This window comes from Pectinophora gossypiella, chromosome Z, assembly GCF_024362695.1.
Source record: "Pectinophora gossypiella chromosome Z, ilPecGoss1.1, whole genome shotgun sequence".
Taxonomy (NCBI): domain Eukaryota; kingdom Metazoa; phylum Arthropoda; class Insecta; order Lepidoptera; family Gelechiidae; genus Pectinophora; species Pectinophora gossypiella.
This window is the reverse complement of record NC_065433.1, coordinates 1,916,605-1,942,908: the sequence shown is the minus strand read 5'-3', so window position 1 is coordinate 1,942,908 and position 26,304 is coordinate 1,916,605. Positions and strand designations below refer to the sequence as shown.

General features: G+C 38.9%; 1 protein-coding gene across 2 annotated transcripts in view; it reads right to left on the bottom strand.

The window, feature by feature from the left end:
• Nucleotides 1–26,304, bottom strand: part of LOC126380066 (arf-GAP with Rho-GAP domain, ANK repeat and PH domain-containing protein 2) — a 60,528-nt gene that overhangs the window by 23,980 nt on the left and 10,244 nt on the right. For both annotated transcript variants that reach the window (XM_050029259.1, XM_050029260.1), the window contains exon 3: nucleotides 17,510–17,633. In XM_050029259.1, the coding sequence (XP_049885216.1) occupies nucleotides 17,510–17,633 (124 nt within the window). The remainder of the gene's footprint in view (nucleotides 1–17,509; nucleotides 17,634–26,304) is intronic.

Sequence of the window (26,304 nt, the reverse complement as noted above, 5' to 3'; positions counted from 1 at the left end):
ATCTCTTTGCACAAATATAATGCCTTATGGCAAATATCGATATATATTTTATCATAGGGATATTCTCCGCACTAACAATGGTGTGATAAAAGGTGTTGTATTGTTAGCGGTGTGACAAACAAGAATAAAATTCAAAGAAATTTAAAGAATAAAACTGGTGTGACAACCTGGTGTGACCACGAGTCCGGAGGGGTAGACAAATCACTGCCGACTTCTTGGTAACATTTAATTCTAATTAGTAACTTATAAAAATCAGAAAGAGGAAAGATAAATAAAAATCCGTCTCAGAAGATGCTCGAGCCCGCACTTCTTGTCAAACCAGGACGGATGCCTTTTCTCTTTTTGAGTTGACCACAAGTAGTGCTTCTTCTTCATCAACCTCATCAACCCTAGTGTCAGGGCTATTGAGCCGCCAAAGGCCCCTGACATGACTCGTGTATCGACTACGTACATCAGTAAGTAGTAACCGGGACCAACGGCTTGACGTGCCTTCCGAAGCACGGATCATCTTACACTCGGACAATCAGGTGATCAGGCTGTAATGTCCTAACCAAACTAAAGACCACAAAGTGATTTTTGTGATATGTCCCCACCTGGATTCGAACCTGGGACCTCCGGATCGTGAGCCCAACGCTTAACCACTGGACTACGGAGGCTTTTAGTAGTGCTTCAAAGTGGTAAGACGAACCTTCTAAAATACAAACCCCATTCTTCAACTATTGTGTCTGGAAATCTCGCCGTGAGGAGTATTCAAACTAAAAATCACTTATAAAAGTACTCAATAAAACTACCTGTAGCTGTGTTGGTTATCAATAGTTGTATATTATTGAGAGCGCACGGCGGCCCGGACAAGATCGATAGAGCACTAGGGAGCCTGCGCTGCATAACATACGTGTGTGCAAATGCAACCTATGACGCATGACCTACGTAATACATAAATGTGAAAGGTCACTGACTGACTCACTCGTCACGAAATCTCAGATACTACAAATGCTAATAAGAGTTCCATTTAGGACGTAGGGGCTTGCTAAGACGGGATTTAGCGAGATTCAACCTCTAAGGGGGTTAAAATGGGGTTGAAAGATTGCATGCGCTCAACTTGGCTTCTTGTATTACATATTACAAAATAAACTTAAAATACCTATGCTTAATTGTCGATGCTTAAAACGTCGACACTCAAAATATCGAATAGATTAAAATACCGACAATCAATACGTCACAAAAACCACTTTGTGATCCCTAGTTTGGTTAGGACATTACAGGCTGTTCACCTGATTGTCCAAAAAGTAAGATGATCCGTGCTTCGGAAGGCACGTTAAGCCGTTGGTCCCGGTTACTACTTACTGATGTAAGTAAGTAGTCGTTACATGAGCCATGTCAGGGGCCTTTGGCGGCTCAATAGTAACCCTGACACCAGGGTTGATGAGGTTGGTACTCCACCTCACAACCCACACGATAGATGAAGAATACATCGAAGTCTAAAACATCTAATACCTAAAGGTCGATTGCTTAAAACCTCGAAAGATCAAAATACCGAGTTTTAAAAGATCTAATTTTAAACTCCCGCATGAGGTAAAAAGTAACGAGGAAAGAAAACAGAATCTTATCAGCATGTACCGACAGAATGTGAATAACAAGAGAAGTTTTGTCTCGTTTACTTATTTTCTAAATTAAATAAAAGTTTAGTTAGGTACTAGTAGGTAGGACGAATAATAATCCATTCAAAAATTACGTTCTTTCAGGTACAGGGGATTGTATGTTGCTTTACACCTTACTTTCGAAAGAGAAAATTTAAATCGAAAAAAATTGCATAATCATTATATTGATTGAAAGAATTTCACATGGACCCGGTGGTGTAATGGTTAAACCACTTGACAAGAGCTACGCTTTCAAGTCCCGTCCGAGTAAGATTTCTTTACATTAAAAAAAATCTCTTTGTGTTTAAGTGGCCCGGAATAAAGGAATCAAGCTTATATCGTGGCGGGGTGTCCCTTCTATACGTAGTAATATTTTGAGATGTACTCCTGTAGTTCGTTGGCTTGCCTCCCAAAGACTTGCCCCAATGAGTTATCAATTTATGTTAAGTGCAGTTTTCACTAACACAGTTGTCTCGACCATTACAGACGACGCTTCGGCTCAACATTTATCGCGTTGGTCTGGCGGGTATTCAGTTCATCTTGCGATGGTTGTATCTGACTACCCCAGTAGTCGTGAGCTTGTTATTTTTTATCTGTGCCATCGCACCGGGGAGGATTCCGCTGCATCGATCCGGCGCATCCCGGCCGGCGCGCTGCACACATGCATCGCCAATAAACTAATTAAGCCCATCAAAGCGCAGACTCCAAACATCGATCCGAATGGTTACCTGGTCTAGACATACAGTACACAAGTTATAAATAATAGAAACATAGTATTTAAGCCGGTCATTCAATTTGTTTTGGTTTGTACCTAATAAAGTCTGTATCAACCAAACGCTTATTTGTAACTTTCCACTGCGAAAACAACAAAATGAGATGTATTATTGAAGTAAGCAGCCTCCGTGGTCTAGTGATTAGAGTTGGCCTCGCGATCTGGAAGTCCACGTTCTATTCCCGATGGGGACAATTGTCCAAATCACTTTGTGAAACTGTCCTTATTTGTTTTTTTTTTATTGTCCGTAAAATAAAATGATTCCGTGCTTCGGAAGGCACGTTAAGCCGTTGCTCCCGGGTTACTAGTCCAAACACCCAACCCATAATGGAACAGCATGGTGGATTATGCTCCATACCCCCTCCGATTGATTGATGGGAGGCCTGTGCCCGGCAGTGGGACGTATATAGGCAGTTTATGTTATGTTATACATCTATCGTGTCGGTTAAGAGGTGAAACCAACCTCAGCAACCCTGTTGTCAGGGTTATTGAGTCGCCAAAGGCCCCTCACATGGCTCATGTAACTTACATCAGAAATAATTAATGATGATGAATGACGTTTATGTTATTGAAGTAGGTAGGAAAGTAAGAAAAGTGAATCTGTACCGCACGTACGGTTTTCCGGTTGAGTTCGAAAGTGTTCTGGCCGATGTATCTATCTACGTATACGTTCTGCAGCAAGGTATCCCCACACCTGTTGCCCGTCTCGTCTATTCCTCAGTCTAGGCCTCCCCGAGGGTGCTCCACTTTATCAAAATAGCTACATCAGTCTTTTCCACGACGATTTGCAGCTTTAAAGACCGTCTTACACTAAGTCGCTTTACCCATCTTGATTCGAATTACGTTGGTGAGTTTTCCATATTTAACGTGTACATACACATACATACATAAACTCACGCCTATTTCCCACCGGGGTAAGCAGAGACTATAGAATTCCATTTGCTTCGATCCTGACACACTTCTCTTGCTTCTTGCTCTTGCTTGCTTGATTTAACGTGTAAAGTATAACTAATTATGATAACAGATATTCAAAGGCAACTCAACCTCCTAAGGCCGAGATGTATAATGTACCTACCTTAACACGAAAAATCCCATAGAAAACTTCACACCTCTCGGATTTGCAAAAAAAAATGATGTGAGAATTGAGTTCAATACAAAGCACCTTCCATTTTAGGGAAGTAGCCCCCAGCTTAGAAAGAGACATAAAATAGCCTATGACGTCACTCTGTTTTGCTGTGAAAGACAGACAAACAAACACACAGACACACACATACACTTTCCCATTTATAATATTAGTATAGATTGTTACAAACCCTAATGTATCTTTCGCTTAAACGGATACTAAACGTTTTATTTTTATCACAAAATAGTTGACAAAATTAGTCACCGTTGCTAAGTGACGAGTTCCAAACAGTGGCTCACTTTAGTTTTAGCCTTAGCAAGCAGTAGGTACTAGGAAATAGGCATGATAAATTTGTGATTCAACTTCCGAGAACGATAGCGTGAGGGTACTAATATACTACTAGGTACTAATGTACTAATATGTATACATTTTGAAACCATGTCACATTAACTTTTTTGACATATTAAACCGTAAGTCTCATTAAATGTCAAATATGATAGTGCGACAGGGTTCTAAAGTGGGTACATGATATTGCTCATGACTGTACACGCTAACCTTTGTGGTCATAATAGTTACATGACTAGTCCAGAGAGAGAGATAACTGAGCAAGATGAACTAAGTATCCGCGATTCATCGAGATTTCTGTTAGATCAACGTGAAAGGTCGTATCGCCCCGTCTATAATGTACAGAGCAATGTAATTATACAGAATGTTAGTGAATACTGACGGGGATTCAGACCATAATTTTGAGTTGATATCAAGTGGAATTTTCCGTCGCAAAAGTATGGAACTGAAAATAATAAAAAAAACACATTTTTTCTAACGGGGAACTCAACTTGTTATCAACTCAGTATCATGGTTTGAATCGTCCCCGTCAGTATTCGTTACGATGTCACTAACACCCTGTATCTATTTATTTATATACAGGGTGTTAGTGACATCGTAACGAAAACTTTGAGGGATGATTCAGCTCATTATTCTGAGTTAAAATCATGGAATTTTCTATCGCAAAAGTATAGAATTAAAAATAATAAAACAAAAACACAAAAATGTTAGAATCCTCTCTCCAAACTTCAGTTAAACACAGCTGGTGGTAATTAATGCTTTACTTTTCTCTAATTACATGAATCTTTTTCAATTATCTCCAACACACACTGCTCGATGAGAATCGGCGGGAATACCATAGCTGTCAAAAAATTGTTGCCAAGCCTCGTTAAAAAATAACTTTTAATCGATTCAGAAAATACGATATATCGATATAATCGATATTAATATTATTTTATGTTATAATTTTAACGTAATGTACAATAATTTAGTAATTGTCTATCATTCGGCCAACAACTAAAGCGTCCCCGCGTAGTATTTCAAACTTAGAACAAATTTTACCTGTAATACTTATAATACAATACATATAGTAAATAATGCATATTTAAATGACCACGATGATAAAAATATACTGTAACGTGGCATCAGTACACTCGATATCTACTATAATATTTATAAAGACACAGGGCAGACAAAATCGCGAGCGAGCGCTAGTTAATTATATACATATGGTATATGAATTGACAATAATAATAATAAAGATATGCCCACGGTAACACATCGGCTGATTTTATATCTTTATAAGTATATGTATATGTCGTTACGCAGAACGGTCCCAACTGATGCCTGTTGCAAGAGCTCGCTATTATTATTATTATTTTTTTTAATGTTACATGAATAAATATGCCCACGATAAATATCGGCTCACTTTATCACTATTTAGGATAAATATGCCCATGATAGAACATCGGCTCACTTTATTACTATTTCGAAAAATATGCCCACGATAGAACATCGGCTCACTTTCACAATATTTTTGATAAATATGCCCACGATAGAACATCGGCTCACTTTTACAATATTTTCGATAAATATGCCCACGATAGAACATCGGCTCACTTTCACAATATTTTCGATAAATGTGCCCACGATAGAACATCGGCTCACTTTATAAATATGTCACTATAAGCCATTTCGCAAAACGGCTCTCTTTATTACTAATTTACTTACTAAAATACTCTATTACCCATGAAATCTCTTATTTGTTTAAGCAGTCATTTATATTATTCATAAAAATATCAATAAAAGTTTTACTATTATTATAATTTATAATTTTCCTTTTTATTAATATTTATTCATCGCTTTTTATTATTCATCTATCTAAGTAAATTACTTTGTTAGTTTGTAGTTGGAATTTATAATGTAAATATTTTTATTTTAAATAATATGTCCTTAATATCATGTACATGTTATTAAGTAATAAATGATTGTAATTGTAAAATTCTAATGTTATTTTTGTTTTAACGTAAATCAATAACTTTCCTCTGTTTTCCTCACGATATCAATTTTACTCAGTATCGCTACTCATAGGATCGTTTGAAAAAACCAACCAGGGGTGCATCTTATCAACAGAAAATACACTTGTACATATACCTTTACCGTCCCTTCGTGTTATAGGTGTATCTTGAACCTCATACCGATCATTACTTAATACTTTAGTGATTCGATACGGCCCAAAACACTTCGGGGCCAGCTTTCGACTCTGTCCAGGTGCGGTACTAACCTCTCGTTCTACACGTACGAGATCACCTACACTGTAAACCTTAGCCTCTTTTCTCTTCAAATCGAACCTAGATTTTTGCTTTAACTGTTCTGACGCAATATGTTTCTCCACCCCCGCGCGTATATCGTCTAAATTCTGAGGTTGGTGAGCTTCCGATACCAACGTATTCATGAAACTGTCACAGCCACCAGTAGGATTTATACCGAACAATGTTTGTGATGGTGTTCTTCCAGTCCCTTTATTCGTCGTATTATTGAGGGACCATTGGACCTTTGGAAGAACAACATCCCACTCATTCTCAGGCCTTCCGTGATTGGCAGCAGAGAGCGCATCAACGAACGTCCTGTTGTAACGCTCTATCTGACCGTTGGCGCGGGGTGTCGCTACGGCATTTAATATATGTTTCATCCCTTTATCCGTTACAAATCTACTAAATTCGTTACTCGTAAAACTTGTCCCACGATCCGTTATAAGTCTTCTGGGCACCCCAAATAAAGAAAAGTACTCTTCAAATACATGTATGCTCGTTTTACTTCTGCAATCTTTAACGGCCTTCAGGAAAATATATTTCGTAAACGAATCAATAATAGCCAAGACATATTGATTGCGTTTCTTGCTAGTAGGAAAAGGCCCGCAATGGTCAGCATGTAAAGTATCAAATGGCTTGCTCACCTTTTCAATTGGATGAAGCATACCTTCCTTTGGACCAGATGGCACTTTATTATGGGCACACTGGAGGCATGATCTGCAGTACTTTTTTACGAACTTTCTCATTTTTTTAAACCAGTATACCTTTTTTATGCGTTCGTATGTTTTCTCAAACCCAACATGGCCATTATTATCATGATTCATTCGAAGAATTTGCCATCGAACTGATTTAGGTACTACCCAAAGCAACACCGTATCATCTCCCTGTTTTTGCACCTTGTACACTTTACCATTCTTCATGGTAAAGTTGTCTTTTATCTCTTTTATATTATCACTTTCAGGGTCTTGTAAGATTTTAATCATCCGTTGTAATTCCGAATCTGCCGATTGTACAGTCTCTAACCACGCAGTATCATCTTCGATCACTAGGACTTCAATTATATCCCTAATCCCGCTTTCGTCTTTTCCCGTGGGGTTCCGACTTAATGCGTCGACGTGGGCCATATGAGTACCAGGTCTGTACTCTACCGTAAAATCATACTCCTGCATGGAGATCCACCACCTTGCAACACGGGGAATTAAGTCTCGTTTAGTCATAGTATTTCGTATTGCGCTACAATCTGTCACAGCTTTAAAGGTGGTTCCTAATAAATACACCCGAAATTTCTGTAACGCCGTCACAAGAGCTAGAGTTTCCAGCTCATATGAGTGAAATCTCTGCTCCTCCGGCGACGTTTGCCTGCTGTAGTAAGCGACTGGATGTAAGCTGTCCCCTTGCCTCTGCATTAAGATCGCCCCGATTCCTAATTTGCTGGCATCAGTATGAACCTCTATGCTAGCAGATGGTTCATACAATGCAAGTAAGGGACGGTTAACTAGATTCCCTTTCAGATCCTCAAATGCCTGTTTCTGTTCAGGTCCAAACTTCCATGGAACATCTTTTTTTGTAAGACTCGTCAATGGCCTCGCAATAACAGAGAAGTTTCTTACGAATCTTCTAAAATAACTGGCGAGCCCAACAAATTGACGAATTTCGTGTACATTTTTGGGCTCTGGAAATTTCTGTACAGCTTCTATTTTTGCGCTGCCAGGTCGTATCCCTTCCGCTGAAATTTCGTAACCCAGATAATCTACCTGGGTTTGGAAGAAATGGCATTTGTCAAATTTCAGTGTAAGTTTTGCGCTACGCAAAAGTTGAAAAATCTTTTCGAGCTTATCTAAACCCTCTTCCACGGTTTTAGAAGCGACCAGCAAATCGTCCATGTAGGCTAAGGCTAAACGTCTACCAGATCCCTTGAGCATTGTATTAATAGTTCGTTGAAAGACACTGGGTGCATTTGCCAGCCCAAAAGGCATGCGGTTATACTCATATAATCCATCAGGGGTAACGAATGCAGTCAAGTGTTTACTATTTTCAGCCATTGGGACCTGATAGTAGCCTGAGGCTAAATCTAAACTTGTAAAGTAAGCGTTGCCGCCTAAATTATCCAATTGGTCCTCAATTCTGGGGAGAGGATACTTATCCTTCAAAGTCTTACGGTTAAGTGCACGGTAATCGATGCACAATCTTTTCTCGCCATTTTTCTTGTTAACGAGAATAACCGGGCTTGCATATGAGGAACTACTTTCCCTGATTATACCATGCCTTAATAAATCGTCTATAATTGTGGACAGTTGTTCACGTTCTTTGATCGACATCCTATAAGGATTGTACACGACCGGAGTGTCGTCTACCAGTTTTATTTGCATCTGTGTTAACGTGGTCTTACCTAACTCTGCTAAACTAAGAGCAAAACAATCCCTGTACCTGTCTAACAGCTCATTAAATTTATCTAACTGTGTCTTGTTCAGTGCGGCTCCTATTTTTACCTGATCTAAAGGCAAAGGCTGGTAACTCTCAGTAAAACTTGTAAGGCCAACGTAAAGGTCATCAACCTCTTCATAAACAAATCCCCTAGCAATCATAAAGTTACTTTTAATATTTATTTCGGTTCTATTCAAGTTTGTTATCATCAAGTAGCCTTGTCCCTTATCAAACTTGTATATACCTGGCAATACAAAGAAAGATGTTTCTTGAATTTTTCTATAACCACCCGATACAAATAAACTTACATTACTTTCTGATTTCATATGGACAGAAATTGGTGAAGTGCAATTGATGTCAAGCGCAGTATCTTCATTAACAAAAAGCTCGAATTTCTTGTCATTGTTGAAGTCAGCCTGTGGTGTTTGTATAAATATGAGTTCATCTACGGTTTTATAAATGGTTATATTAGGTTGCTCTGTAAATGTGTGACCTATTATAATAGGCACATGCATGTGTTGATCCGAAACAACTACAAAGTCTACGTCCGTACATATCCCATCTACATCAACTGCAGCCCTTCGTATACCTAATGCACTTACACATGAATTTCCAAATCCTCGTAGATTGGGCAATGTGACTGAGTAATCCCAACTATAAAGTATATCTTTAGCATCGGATTCTCGAATCAAAGTGCAACTACTACCTAAATCTATATAAGCTAATCGCTCAACCCCGTTGACTTTGACGTTTTTGTAGTATTTATTATTTGCATCATCATTTCGGCGTGTGATACACATAATCTTGTTAGCCGACTCTTCTATGGTATCGATTCTATCTTCGACAGCTGTTGTAGCGGTACCTCTTTTGCGACAGTCCTTAGTTAAATGCCCTAATCGATGACAAAACCCACATTTTTTAATAGGTTTTGAACACTTGACACTGATGTGACCGACTTCACCACAATTGAAGCAACGAACTGAATCAGATCGGTTTACTGGTTCGGGAGGTGTTATTGCGAACTTATTATTCCGTAATTGTGGACCGCTCGGTTGTCTGTTTCTTTGTAATTGATTATCATTTTGCGTTACAGTTCTTAAATAAGACAGTAGTTTTTCAGGTTCCTCAAACATACACGCGCTGGCACCCATTCGCACAAACTTGTCATCGATACCATGGATCAGACAACCAACTGCCTTTGGTCCTGTTATCTCGCATTTATTCAACAATGCAATCTTGTCGTAGTAATAGGTGTCAAGCGCCTGACCAAATTTGCACCGTACCTTTAGCATTTTAGTAAGCAAGTCACCATAGTTTTCGTTTGACGGAAAAGCTGCCTTCAGTTTATGGGTCCATTCTTCCCAAGTAAATGATAAAGAAGGAAGTCCGTGATACCATCTTTTCGCTAAACCTATTAGCCGAGGCAGAGCATAGTAACATACCTGCCTGTCATTCCAAGAAAACATTTTTATACACTCATTAACCTTGTGAATCCACCAGTCTACACTTTGGCTGTCATCAGACGGATCAAATTCGGGTATCATGTGATTAAAGTTAGCTGCAAAGTTATTAACCGGCTGTGCCGTTGTAGACGCTCCTGTACCCATATTCGAATGACTAGGCACACTCGCGACAATGGCTGGGTCAACAATACGCTCTGTTGTCGATATTTGCGATATGGAACACGAAGGATTTACCGCCGTGTCTACAGAATTGCGCATTGGTTGAGAATTACTGACATGCGACGCTACTGGTGCGGCACCAACTAGCGGTGGCCCTACAGGCATATCCGCTAGTGGTGATGTTCTGACATTGTTTCGCCGATCTCGTTTTCTACCACGAGAGCGAGTTTCATGATTTCGTGTGCCATGACTATGACGACTACGCTGACGGTCGCGATGATCACGACGATATGTCGATCGAGAACATTCGCGTCTCTTTTTAGTACTGTGTCGTCGTCGACTACGCGATTCTGATCTACCTGAACTTGTAGTATATGAACTCGTCGACGACAGTGGCGAATATCGAGTGCGACGCCGTTTACGCGAGTGACTATGCGCACGTCTAGTATGCGAACGTGACCTACGATTCGACCCCATTGTACTTGTACACGTAACTTTTACCCTAAAGTATTATTGTTATACACATACCTAGTAATGTGAATATGTTTTTTTTTTAAGGTTAATATGCATGGAAGGATGAATGTCTATGTACTTACTTATCTATTACTTTTTTTTTTTTTTTTTTTCTCCTAAATGGCTTCTGTCAACAGGGACAATTTTATCTATTACTTTAAATGTCTGCTCAAACTATACATAAATAAGAATATTTCTACGTAATTACATAAAAATCATTAAACCAAACAAAACAAAAGGAGGATTACATGTCTAGCTAATAGTCATTTATCGGTATTTAAATTAATCACTTCGTAAACACTAATATGATAATTTCGGTAAATAAATAATTTCGACACTTTTCACTTTTAAATCGCACAAAATTTTTCACTGTTGATATGTAAGTATACAAAGATAGTCTTAATCACTGACCTGTTGATTACCGTTCATCATAATGCATGACAAACTCGTTGATTGAGCGTGGATTTCACTTACAATTCGTCAATCCCACTTCTGAATCTGTTAGAATCCTCTCTCCAAACTTCAGTTAAACACAGCTGGTGGTAATTAATGCTTTACTTTTCTCTAATTACATGAATCTTTTTCAATTATCTCCAACACACACTGCTCGATGAGAATCGGCGGGAATACCATAGCTGTCAAAAAATTGTTGCCAAGCCTCGTTAAAAAATAACTTTTAATCGATTCAGAAAATACGATATATCGATATAATCGATATTAATATTATTTTATGTTATAATTTTAACGTAATGTACAATAATTTAGTAATTGTCTATCAAAAAGTACATGCGTTTTGCGACACAAAATTCCACTTGATATTACCTCAGAATCATGGTCTGAATCATCCCCCTCAATATTCGTTACGATGTCCCTAACACCCTGTATTTGTATACAGTAGAATAGACAAATGACCTACACATTATAGATTCATTGTTTATTGACTGACTAGCTATAGCCACAGACAATGGCACTGATTCAAATACACACCACCTAATTTTATTCTAGTTGGGACTAGTCTATCTATCTATATCAGACCCGTCCGAAACCGTAATGCGAAAGACACTTAGTCGACGAACGCAATATCGAATGAATTCGTAAACGACAGTCTGTAGTTCGAATGGTTGCTTAATCGACGAATGGAATATCGAATGAACATTTCAACGACACATTGCAGTGCGAATGGTTGCTAAGTCGACTAACTGAATATCGAATGAACTACAAATCGAACTACAATCGGCCGGTATCACGCTTTTTCGATTTCATGCGATTTTTAACATTAAATAAAGATTTTTCAATACATATAAAATTCCATGTTGTTATAAAATATTTAAACCATAAATTGAATGAGTTTACAATAAAACCAACCTATTAGTTTCTATTCCACAGATGAGTATTTTTATTTATGAACGTAAAAAGTAAACCAACGAAAAAAGAAGAGAGTACTTAGGGAGTACTTATAAGAAAAATTACATTCATTTTCTACATCATAATATAGTATGTAAACGAATTTGCCAACAAAAAAAAACAATTTCAAATTCTACATAATAGATAGGTATATCAGTTCCAAAACAAAATTTTACATTTCTTCCAACTTCACCGAGAACCGATGTAGAATTTGAAATTGTTTTTTTTTTTGTTGGCAAATTCGTTTACATACTATATTATGATGTAGAAAATGAATATAAGTACTCAGTATTCTTCTTTTTTCGTTGGTTTACTTTTTACGTTCATAAATAAAAATACTCATCTGTGGAATAGAAAGGGGTTTTCCTTATTGTAAACTCATTCAATTTATGGTTTAAATATTTTATAACAACATGGAATTTTATATTTATTGAAAAATCTTTATTTAATGTTAAAAATCGCATGAAATCGAAAAAGCGTGATACCGGCCGATTGTAGTTCGATTTGTAGTTCATTCGATATTCAGTTAGTCGACTTAGCAACCATTCGCACTGCAATGTGTCGTTGAAATGTTCATTCGATATTCCGTTCGTCGATTAAGCAACCATTCGAACTACAGACTGTCGTTTACGAATTCATTCGATATTGCGTTCGTCGACTAAGTGTCTTTCGTATTACGGTTTCGGACCCAAATTTATATCCAATTTTGGACGTAGGCCTCTTCCATGTTTTTCCATTTCCGACGATCCTGGGCTATCGACATCCAGCCATATCCTGCGTGCCGCACAATGTCGTCCTTCCATCTCATTGGTGGTCTTCTTCTCGGTCTTGTGAATGCTCGTGGGCGCCACTCTAACAATCTCCGGGTCCATCTTTCCTTGCTCATTCGAGCAATGTGTCCCGCCCATCTCCACTTGCGTTCGGCAATTACGTTTAGTTGAGACTAGTAAAACACGTAATACCGGTTTCTTACCGCATTAAATCAGGGATATGTCTTCTTCTTCTTATCGGGTGGGTTCTGAGGTGGAACACATCAGTAATTATGTAACCGGGACCCCAACGGATTAAAATGCCTTCCGAAGCATGAACCAACTTACTTTCGGACATTGGGGTGATCAGCCTGCAATGTCCTAACCAAACTAGGGATCACAAAGTGATTTTTGTGATATGTCGCCACCGGGATTCGAACCTGGGACCTCAGCATCGTGAGTCCAACGCTCAACCACTGCACCACAGAGGCCGTTAGAGATATGTGATCCAGTATTATGTGTTTTCACTTCTCACTGTTGGTAGGTAGGTATGTGGTACTCACCCTGAAGGTATGCGAGTGTATGTTAACAGACAGACGTACTTATTATCCCACTGCATATTTACAAGCCAAACACGTGTTGTTATATAAACTTACTCGTGTTTTGGTTGTGCTAATAATTCAATAAGCAAACTACTGTAAATCGTATTAAATACAGTGGCCGCTTACAGTGGCAATGGAGAAAGCTATGCTGGGTACTTCCCTGCTCGATCGAATCAGAAATGAGGACATCCGCAGGAGAACTAAAGTCAGCGACATAGCTCGGAGAATTGCCAAGCTGAAGTGGCAGTAGGCAGGACACATATCGAGGAGAACCGATAGCCGCTGGGGCGGAAAGGTTCTCGAATGGCGACCACATTTCGGACGACGCTCAGTGGGTAGGTGGACCGACGATCTGGTGAAGGTCGCGGGAAGCCGCTGGATGCGGGCAGCGCAGGACCGATCGTCGTGGAGATGCTTGGGGGAGGCCTATGCCCAGCAGTGGGCGTCGTACGGCTCATAATGAATGATGACAGTGGTCCAGTGGTTGAGCGTTGGGCTCACGAGCCGGAGGTCAAGGTTTCGAATCCCGAGTCACATATCATAAAAAATCACTATTACAGGTTGATCGCCCGATTGTCCGAAAGTAAGATGATCCGTGCTTCGGCACGTTAAGCCGTTGGTCCCGGTTACTACTTACTGATGTAAGAATGTAGTTGTTACATAAGTCATGAGGGGTATAATTGGCGGCTCAATACTACGGGTTGATGAGGTTGGATATCAACCTCACATCCCACACGATGGAGATAGTCGTATGGCCCGAAGTATTTTTTTTAAATCCAAACCCCATTGTCAAACTTTTGCCTGCAAATACTGGCCACAAGAGGATATTCACACCGGTCGACATAACCTTGCAAAACGAATATTTTTATCTCGCGGAAACAGAAACACACTTGCATTTTATAATCGTGTGACAGTGTGTAGGTGTATATGCATGAATGTATGGTGTTGTTATAATGGCAAATTTTGTTGTATGAATGACATCCGCTCATTAAAACACTGCAATAGCTAGAATTCATAGATGACTCGTTATTTTATAAGGAAAAATTTAGTGTGATGTAAATTGAAACTATAACTGCAACATTTAATTATCCCTATCTTTATTTAAGAGCTGCGCTCTTGTCGGTGGAGTAATCGCTATTCCTCTCTTCTTCCCGCCCAAACCTTCACCTCCTGATACGACACGACCTGCACCTTCTCTTTTATTTGTTTCATAAATTTTCTTCTAGGTCTACCCCTTCCTCTCTTTCCTTATTTTTTTCCTTCTATGACGTATTTTTTTATTTAGAACTGCAATTATTTATTTTTTCGTTTGATGGGTTTGCTCTTGGCCCCAGACATAGCCGAAGGCATTGACGAGGCCTAAGATGGAGCTCGCCCAGAAGGTGCCTGTTCACTATGATCTTGAAAGCACCCGGGTTATGTGCATTCGGAAATACAGAAGACGGCAGAGAATTCCATTCCCTATTTATTATACACAATAAAGATCTTGGTTTTTTTTTATAGGAACGGCATATAGCTTGCATACTCAAACTACTATAATCGAAAGTCGAAACCCCTTGCAAGTTTATGTTTCGTAATGATCATCAGAAAAATACTAAATAAGAGAGACCCCTGACCCCTGAGATCCTTTGAGAGGATCTTTGATGGGAGTGGAAGAAGGGGAAGGGGTGTATCAGATTTGTAGTGGATTATTAGGAATGAAATAAGAGAGACCCTTGACCCTTGAGACCCCTTGTGTTAGAAGGTCTTTGATGAGAGTGGAAGAAGCGGAAGTGGTGTGTCAGATTTCTAGTGGATTATCAGGAATTAAATAAGAGAGACCCTTGACCCTTGGGACCCCTTGTGTCAGAAGATCTTTGATGAGAGTGGAAGAAGCGAAAATGGTGTGTCAAGGTCGTAGTGGATTATATTATCAGAAAAACATTAAATTAGAGAGGCCTTTGACCCATGTGAGGGAGTATTTGATAAAAGTGGACGAAACAGAAGTGGTGTATTCCGACAAGGACCGTAATAAGTGGAATTTCGTTAAACAAAAACTCCAAAGTGTTTCGATTTTTTTATGAGAACTATTCATCTTTTAATCTTACTTAATCGATTATGGAGCCCCAATAGCATCGAAATATCGGTATTACTATCGATCGATAGTACAATTATATCGATTATAAACGAGTCCTTTAACCTATTACATTAGGGCTAAAAAATATGTAAGATATACGCCGTAACTTAATGTTATGTTTATGAACGACTAGGGCCCTGTGCCGAGGTTTTTCTTGCAGCTTGTTTTCCCCGGCTATACAGGTTGTGAGAAGCTGTAGTAGTTTTAGGCGGATGAGACGTTCATTATTTAAAAATTGACGATTCAAAGTGTAACTATGTTACCTACTGAATAAAGATATTTTTGAATTTGGATTTGTTCCGGCTGCCTACCGATCAACGCCCGTAAGCTTGGATGCACATGACAAATATTAGTCGGAATATGCCGACACCAGCTGGACGTAACCACATTTGGTATTATCCTTAGTATTGTTATAAACTTGTTCCTATGTGAGCATTGTAACAGACTTTGCCCTCTACTGACGTCAAATTGAAAAAATACTACGACAAACAGAAGTTATAGTATCAAATAAAAAAATACACATAATCATGGTGTGAATCATCCTCCTCAGTATTCGTTACGATGTCACTAACAAACCGTATAATTAATTTATTTTAAATTTAACAGTGGGGGAGGCCTTTGCTCAGCAGTGGGATCATATAGGCTAATAATAATAATAATAATATAAATTTAACAGTTGTCTATCTCCCGTCCCTTTCCTTTTCGGTGGATAAGAAAATGATGGGTATAACTTAAAGTAAAATTAGGAGGTGTCTACAGGAATCGGAGCTATTGCATTCAATTTGCTTTTTATGCAATTATAGTTAAGTTTTTGTATATACCCTCTCCGCTTGTTCAACAGGACAAATTAACTTATCTTTGTTAAAATGTTTACTGCTCATGGTAAGTGACTATGTATATTTTTTTTTATGAGAATAAAGCTCTTTAAAGTGATAGTATTATTTTATTTATTTATTATTCTGAGAGTGTTTTGTTTGAGCAAATCAGCAATTATGTTTACTGTGGGCGCTAGACCTCGTTACAGCGTCGTGTCGCTGTGTGAGACATAATTGCAGGAGATGCCTTTCACTTACTTGGCAACCACTCGACAAGCGGCAACGGCGACTGGAGGTGATGAATCAATAACTCCAAGTTTCATACCTTCTTAACAATAAGGTATTTGACTGGGTCTAAGATAAATTGAGGAGGAGCTCGGTGGCGCAACGGTTAACGCGCTCGGTCTGCGATTGTTGAAGTTAAGCGACTTTCGCAAAGGCCGGTCATAGGATGGGTGACCACAGAAAAAAAAAGTTTTCATCTCGAGCTCCTCCGTGCTTCGGAAGGCACGTTAAGTCGTTGGTCCCGGCTGCATTAGCAGTCGTTAATAACCACCAATCCGCACTGGGCCCGCGTGGTGGTTTAAGGCCCGATCTCCCTATCCATCCATAAGGAAGGCCCGTGCCCCAGCAGTGGGGACGTTAATGGGCTAATGATGATGAAGATAAATTATAAACTGTTTATCTAGAAATAGAAGCCTGTTTAACATAATCAAAAATCAATCTCATTTTTCTTTTCGACTTATTTTCTGTGACTTTTGACTGACATGACAACACGGGCCAGTATTTCCGTACAAAATTCCATAGACACTTTTCTTTGTGACGTTTCGTACAAAATATCTTATTTGACTGAATTGTCAAATAGCCTATTCTACTAGGACAGTCTAGTTGGGAAACTTTTAGCCTTTATCGTATAGTTAACCCACAGTGAAACTTAGCGTGTATGTGTGTGTGTGAAATGTTTAACCCGAATTGTTTTGTATTAGCGGCTAGTCATTTTCAATTGTCATTCGCTCCTTGCATATACCTTATTCAGGAAAGGCCTCTTCTTCAGTCTTATTCTTTATAGTAAATATTGAAAGAAAAATGATCTCACCGACGCATCTGGTCTTCCTGAGGTCGACGACGCTGAGGGCTGCGTCCGCGCCGCCGCCGCCGTACACCAGCACCCTTCTGATGAGCATCACCCACGCCCCGCCCCACTGGCCCGTCACCCCCTCCTGTGAACACACCTCTACGTCACGACAGTGCACACAACACATACAGTAACCTCTTATCCTCCGGTACACTAAACACTATAGATTTTACTTTGTGTCTGCTCAAGACTTGCGGTCCGGTGTTCGAAAGAAAGTTCATCACTCAGGATATCTAATGGTTAACACGCTCGTCCTTTAACAGGAGCTGCGGGTTCAAACCCCGTCCGAGTCAGACTTTTTCGATTGAATTTCCATTTAAAGTCCCATGTAATAGATGCGAGCATATTGTCATTAACCGGACACGAACCCTGAAAACCACGTGATATCAATTATATCTATGATCCAAACATGAACTCAAAGAAAATAAAGCCGAAAACAATGGTTTAGAGCCCGAGCTACAGGGCTATCACGGATTTTGTAACATTTTCCTTAATTGACAACCACTTTAATGTAACCTTAATGTACCACTACTTTATGGCTGAGGAGATGAAGCGCAAGAGAATAGATAATAAAATACATAATCACAAAATCTATAAAGTAAAATCATATATCTCGCAACGCTATTCTGATATATTCATTGTATTTCGCAAATTTCTTTTTTCGCCGAATGCAAGCAAAACCAACAAAACAAAAGTCGCAAGTGCATTTTATAAACAGGGCGGTTAAAAGGGACACATTGATCTAAAAAAGCAATATTTCTTTCATCTAAAAAAGCAATATTGCTTTCTGATATTTGTTTGCATTGCGCACTTACGCAAATATACGCAAATGTCAAATAGCAATGTTGCTATTCAGATGAATTACTCCGATGTGACCTTTTTTCCGTGCTTTGGAAGGCACGTTAAGCCGTTGGTCCCGGCTGCATTAGCAGTCGTTAATAGTCACCAATCCGCACTGGGCCCGCGTGGTGGTTTAAGGCCCGATCTCCCTATCCATCTATAGGGAAGGCCCGTGCCCCAGCAGTGGGGACGTTAATGGGCTGGTGATGATGATGATGACCTTTTTAACCCCTCAGTATTCAGTCGTTAGCGAGCTCCCCACGACGCGATACAGTTCGTGCGATATTTGAAGAAATGACAATTTGGACTAAGACTGTTACTGAACGGTGGCCAAGGGATGGTATGCGATATCGAAGCAGACCACCAGCCCGGTGGTCGGATGACATTATGAGGTATGCCGGAAAGCAATGCGACTTGCACAGGACCGGAAAGGATGGCGTGAAAGAGAGGAGGCCTATACCCAGCAGTGGGTGGATACAGGCTGAGTATATCTACTATAGACAATTTGAGTGCAGGACAGATAATACTGCAGTTTTAACGTAATAAAATACAGCAATTCGCTCCGTCAATATAGTTACGAATTATACGAAACTTGTTGAGCTGGACAAACCGCCATCATTGAGTGCCGCTAGTTTTGACGTCATTGTAACAAATGTACAAAACATGTCTATGAAACTTTTAAGATTTTTTTTATGTAGCGTCCTGTGTTGTATGTTTCGTCTGGTGTCAGGGTTCCTATAGAAGCGCCAAAAACCCCGGACATGGGTCATGTAACGACTCCATTAAGTAAATAGTAGCCAGGAACGACTGCTTAACGGGCCCTCCAACGCACGGACCAGCTCAGTATAAAGTTACAAAAACATCTATTCTATTCTATTTTATTCTAAATTAACTTGAAATAGCAGACTAAACAAAGGCCAGGCATTTGAAAAAATATCTCGCATAGCGCATAATGATTAATTACAGGAAGTACTTTTAATGACGACTTGAGAATGAATAACCTTAATATTACCTTCCTGTTCTTCATTAACGTAATTTCCTTCCAATTAATAAAATAACACGCCTGTACCGACGGGGTAGGCAGAGGTTTATAGTAACCCGGTTTTAGTGATATCGTAACGAAAACTTTGAGGGATGATTCAGACTACGATTCTCAGTTGATATCAAGTGGAATATTCCGTCGCAAAAATATGGAACTGAAAATTATTTAAAAAAAAACGCTATAATGTTTATGAATTTTCCTACTAGAAATTCATAAGACCAGAAGCTCTTAAGGCTAAACCGTCTAGGAGATATACACAATTTAAGAACCACGCTCTTGTCGGTGCAGCATTTTCCATGCTACTTAATATAAAATAAATTAAATAAATTATAAAATAAAAATAAAATAAATAAATAAAATAAAAATAAATATATATTTGCTTTTATATTATATTGTTTATTGTATTGTTTTTATATTATACATATACATATAATGTTTGGGATATAAAACAATCAAAATAATCTAATATTATTTTATTATTATTTATAATTATTAAGATAATAATAATACAAGAAGAAGAAGATAATAATAGTGTATTCTTGATTGTATTCTCGGTCTGAGATCAATAAACTGAGTGCGGTGTTGTTACAATGCACGTGTGAATCCGACGCTCAGGCTTGCGCGCGCGGCTGTCATAACATCTGAGTTCAAATCAAATGATTCAATGCATACTTGACGCCCCATACATACCCGAGATGAACACGATACTCGAGATTTCCCAAGCGACTGTGGACATACCCGCTGCAATTGATTATTGACGCCAAAACTCATATAAAACACACTCACAGTAGCACAATTGTGAGTCATGTCAGGGGCCTTACGCGGCTCAATAGTAACCCTGACACCAGGGTTGATGAGGTTGGTAATCCACCTCACAACCCACACGATAGAAGAAGTAGCACAATAATCGTACATTAAATTTAAAAAATAACGCCTTAATGATATTGATTTATTTATGTTGGTAGGATTATGTTTATTTTTCAAACAATCAATCAATAATTCTTTATTCCACAAAAACATAAACACAGGACATGTATAGACGAATAAAATAATCACAACAGGCGACCTTACTGCCATACACTTTTTTTCTTATTTTTCCTATTTTTTACTATTTTTTTTTATTTTTGTATTGCAACCTCCCGCGCTCCTTAAACTTCTTTCACCCTAAGGTTGCCTGGCAAAATTGCTGTTTAGCAATAAGGCCGCCTATTGTGCTTATTTTATTCGTCTGCACGTATCCAGTGTTTAAGATGCAATGCAATGACGTCATAAATCGTCTGAAACAGACGTATAAGGCCAATGATGATGATCCAGAGTTTATATTATTCTTAAATAATTATCGATTGATTGATTAATTTAACCTCTTGCTTGACGGGACACAGATCACGAAACACAATGTAAAATATTTTGTGTCTGGTGTCTCGACGGATGTAAGGTTTACCCAGGGACTCCAAGGCGGTTTTTTTTTACGTGATCTATGGTAGATTTGCCGCAGATGGCATTAACTACTTGGCCAGACACTCCAAGGCAGTCGCGGTTGTGTGCAACTGCGTTTCTGTATCCAGGAGAACACCGTTGGGTTTTAGTGGGTATACAGGGTTTCTTCACCCGGGGAGGCCCATATAACCACGTGGTCGTGGTAACAGGTTAGGTCACCTACGCATTTTTCGCGAATGTGGGTTTCCTCACGACGTTTTCCTTCACCGCTGAGCACGTGATAGAGATCCAAACATGAATTCGAAAACAAAATCGAAAATCATTGGTTTTGAACCTACGACCCCACAAAGAGAGTCAAACCTTCTTCCAACTGGGTTACGCATAATTTTATGTACGTAATTTATGGTTATCAACATCAACTTTTACCCCTCGTTTAAAGTTACCTATTTCTAAAGACGTACAGTGTTACTACAAAACAAAGACTAAAAGATAAACTATGTTTAAAATATAATCCGTATACGAAAGAAGTCCCGAACGCCGCGGCGCTACTGTCGCAGATCCTGCATAGAATTATTATGACTTGTCAAGTTAGTTTCATTAAAATCCGCCGACTTCTTTCGTGGCGCGAAATACTATTTCAAACCTAGTTTCTTTTTAGTTTGTGTTTTGTAGTAACGCTGTTTATCTTTTGGAAACAAAAAGAGTATGAGCGATCGCAAACCGTTTCGCCACACCGAGTACAATGGATAGAGACAAAAAACTGAATCTAGTCCAACGACACTGTCAACTTAGCTGTAAAACTATCTTTAAAATATGTATCTGTGTCACGTTTCTGCGTAACAAAGAAATCAGAAAGGCTTTAAAAGAAAAACACATTTTTGATCGCCTCGCTCAGCCAGCCTCAATATCGAAACAGAAAATCAATCCTAACTCCTAAACTCGTTAAATACGAAGAAATGCTAGATCATTAACGAAAAGGACAAAGTATAATGCGTGTACATAAGTGTAGTACTCAGACTGGCAAGTGTCACATCACAACGCACCATAAGAGCGTAAGAGATAGATGATGTTCTTGAGGCTACAAAAGTAACCGTTAAAACTTCGAACAAGCTCATTTAAACAATTTAATACAAAAAAATATCCGTCGCTACGGCTATCTTCTAAACAATACTGTTCGGGAGATACCTATTTCTTTGTTGTATGCTTTTTAGAACGTGATTTTTTTTTTTGTGCGTAGTCGGGTTTTAGTTTATAAACTTATATTTTTATTTATATAACTTTGGATACGTGCTTCCGATACGTGTTTTATGATAATATTTGGAGATAAAACCTAACTGTCTGAGCAGTCATGTTATCAATTCAACGTATTTATCGAGTAAATACAAAGAAACTCGGAAGTGAAAACTAGTAATATGTACATATTTGAAATATGCTAATTAAGCCCTTTCATTTGATACCCATCACCCTACCATTCCAAAAAACAATTTATTCTTTAGTTTATGTCCTCTGAATCCGAGGCCTGCAGAGGCTCTGAAGGGCGCCACATGGAATTTAGAAGTCACGCCTATAATCACCAGGCAATCAAGACGCTTCTTGTGACACCTCACTTGTTAAATTCTGACAAGTGGTTTAGAAGTTAGGTTGGATCAGATGTGCAAACGAATTCAATTCAAATTTAAAAATATCTTTATTCAGTAGCTAACATAGGTACACTTTGAATTGTCGTTTTTTACTTAACGAACGACTCATCCGCCTATAACTACACATACATAGCGAGCAAAAACATAACCCTCCTCTTTGCTTCGCCGCAGTAGGGTAATGAACAATGAAAATATACAGGGTGTTAGTGACATAGTAACGAAAACGTTGAGGGTGATTCAGACTACAGACCATCATTCTGAGTGGATATCAAGTCTGAGTGTAATTTTCTGTCGCAAAAGTATACAATTCTTCTTTGCGAGTTGATGGCGATCGATACTTATTTTTTTTATGCAATTGAAAATAAGTAAAAAAACCACAAAAGATTTTCATTATGTTTCTGACGGGACATTCTACTTTATATCAACTCAGAATCATCTCTCTGACTAACACCCCGCATACTAACAAAGTTTCCTCTAAACTGTACCCGTAAGTTACAATAGCTATTCAATTGGCCAAACAGAAACAAATGACGTCGAATGCTTTTTGTAACAGTTTTATTTATCACAGTTATTCCACTCATTGACTGAGTTACAACGGAGCGAAGTACAAAGAAGTAAATTGACTACTGCGTTCCATATTAGGAATAGGCTGAATAGATCGAGCGCAGCAAGATACGACCAAGGTCACTAGAAGGTTGGCCGTGCAAATTATCTCAGTGCAAGAGGCATCACGATACCTATCCTAGATTCGTGTCCTGGCTTGTTTCCTAGGAGAAAGATAAATTATGAAATTCTGATTATTAAAAAAAGTACAAGTAAGTTTAAAATGGCCGCATCCAAGCAATTCGTGTAAGAAAGCAATATTGCAATTTGACATTTGCGCATATTAAAGTAAGTGCGCAAACAAATGTCAAATAGCAATATTGCTTTCTTAGATGAATTGCTTCGATGTGGCCATTTTAACCCCCCAGATCTAAAGTAAGTTCGCCTAAACCAATGATTGTCGAATTTGTCTTCGATTTCATGTTTGGATCATAAATGGTTATCACGTGCTCAGCGGTAAATGAAGACATCGTGAAGAAACCCACATTCCCGAGAAATGTATTTTCGGGGGTTTGTGACTTAACCTGTATTAGGCTGGTTTTCCCTTCGCGGGTTGGAAGGTCAGACAGGCAGTTTTGTAAAAAGCCAGACCTGTCAAATTTTCAGGTTAGGTAAGCGGACCCTGTGAACAACGGGATAATGATAGGGAAATGATGATGATGATGATGAAATAAAGACAGATCTCTCAGAAAGTTCCTCATTAGATTAAACCGTACGACACTTTCGGACTTTTTAGAATTACTTGAAGTAATATCCATGAGAATTGACGCGGGAAGGTTATTCTTATTAATTTTCGCATAGAACGGTGCATCTGTAATGTAAATGTCCAATGTATATTCTTCTTCTATCGTGTGGATTGTGAGGTGGATTATCAACCCCATCAACCCTGGTGTCAGAGTTACTACTGGAGCCGCCAAAGGCCCCTGACATGGCTCATGTAACGACTACTTACGTAAGTAGTAACCGGGATCAACGGCTTAACGTGCCCCCCGAAGCACGGATCATCTTTCTTTCGGACAATCAGGTGATCAGCCTGTAATGTCCTATAACCAAACTAGGGATCACAAAGTGATTCGTGATGTGTCCCCACTGGGATTTAAACCAGGGACCTCCGGGTCGTGAGCCCAACGCTCAAACCACTGGACCTCGCAGGCCGTTAATGTATATTGAAGGTCTAAATATCATATTTCGCCATTCACCAAGATTACAATATTGCGTCAAACGTAGCTTGAAAACATTATTTGTAAACGTTAAGGTGATTCAAGCGACAGTCATAGTGTATTTTCTTATATATATTTAATGTCTGTATTATTTGTCTTTTTGTCTTTGTTTTTTTTTTCTATTTTTTTTTATTTCTGTAATGTAAGTTTGTAAATGTGGCATCCAATATGGAAATAAATATTTTCTTTCTTTCTTTCTTTCTTTCTATATGTTCGTAGAGAACAAAACATACACCATACCTAGAACATGTTCAGCTGCTTGTCTCTCCGGGCATGTCGTAAAATCCGACAGAGGGATTGTGTCACTTCTAACATGATGGACTAATTTTATGGGCGATACGCTGATCCCTTGTCTCCATGATCATCATCACCATCATAGGCATTTTACGTCTGTTGCAGACGGTTTATGACTACTTTGTCGCGCAGTGATGCACATTTTTCACGATTGCGCAAACGAATTGGGTAATTTCCTAGATCACAAAATTACTAAATAAATAAAGACAGATCTATTTAAAAGTGACAAAAGCAAATGTTTTTTCTATTTAACATAATTAACGATTTTCTATGACGTCACAGGTTGTTTCGTAGAAATTCCATAGTAATTCGTGTTTTGACGTTTAGTAAAAAGTAACTGATTTGTCTAGTTGGAAACTACCCTATTCTGTAGCTACCATAACGTTAAATTCAAAATTCAATTCAAATTAATAAAAATCTTTATTCAGTAGGTAACATAGTTACACTTTGAATCGTCAATTTTTACATAACGAACGTCTCATCCGCCTAAAACTACTGCAGCTTCTCACAGCGTTCATCATAACCATCTTGAGACTGTATCAACAGTGGCAAGTTGTGTTTGATTACTTGTGGGTCTATCCACCCCGTTGGGGCTTACGGGCGTGAGCTTGTGTATGTAACAAAACAAACATTCAAGAGGGAGAGAATATACGAGTAAAACGCACGCTCCCAGCCGCCTACGACGCAAGCGATCAGCGAGACTCGGCCAATCAACGGCGTGCTATCTAGCGCATGCGATATCTACACCAGATAACACAGCTCATGATTACCTTATATTAGTAGATAGAGCATTCACCAGCCACAAATGAAACATTGACTCGTACTTGGCGTTTTAGATTCTCGACTTAGGGTGGTATTAATAAACTTATCTCAGCTTTAAGACTGCCCTCAAGATCATGTCAATGTGACAGTTCTCATATAAAAACAGGGACTTGAGCATCTTGAGCATATCTTGAGGGCAGTCTCAGCTGAGATTAGTTTATTAATACCACCCTAAGAATTAATAATTTTTTTTGACGTGAATTATTGTAGGTTTGCCGCAGATGGCATTAACTACTTGGCTGGACAAATTGGGAGCACTGAAGGCTCTCACCCGGTACATACAACGTTTAAGACAACAGGCCTGAGGGTGCCCAGTTGGGCGCGAACCTCGGCTCAGGGCGTCGTCTGAGAGGAAAAATATTTGAAAGAATTAATCGACCCTATTGAGTCGATAGCGATACGCGCTGATTTAGGGAAATCGCGACCAGGCCGACGGGGTCGGTATCGGGGTCAAACTAAAACCTGCCATATTTTTTACATTTAGCCAGATTACAAAAGGAGATAAATGACGCGACTGGTTTAATATGTTATGATGTACCTTGTGATTTACCTCTGACTACCCCAAATTCTTTTTTTAAGAAGAACTTACATGGAACTGATTAAAGAAAAGATTAACGTCGTGTCTTATAAGGAAGTCAAGGAATTGGCCTTTGATGGACTGGAATGGAAAATGCTACACCGACAAGAGCGTGGCTATTAAATTGGTGATGATGATGACCCCAAATTAAGATATAGTCTCACGACTGTATATATGATATTTGAGGTAGTCAAAAAAAATGTAATGAGACTCAAAATACTAGATCACTGCGGTACTGTGGTGTGTACCGGCTTGCTTCTCAATTGAACCCCAGTACAGGA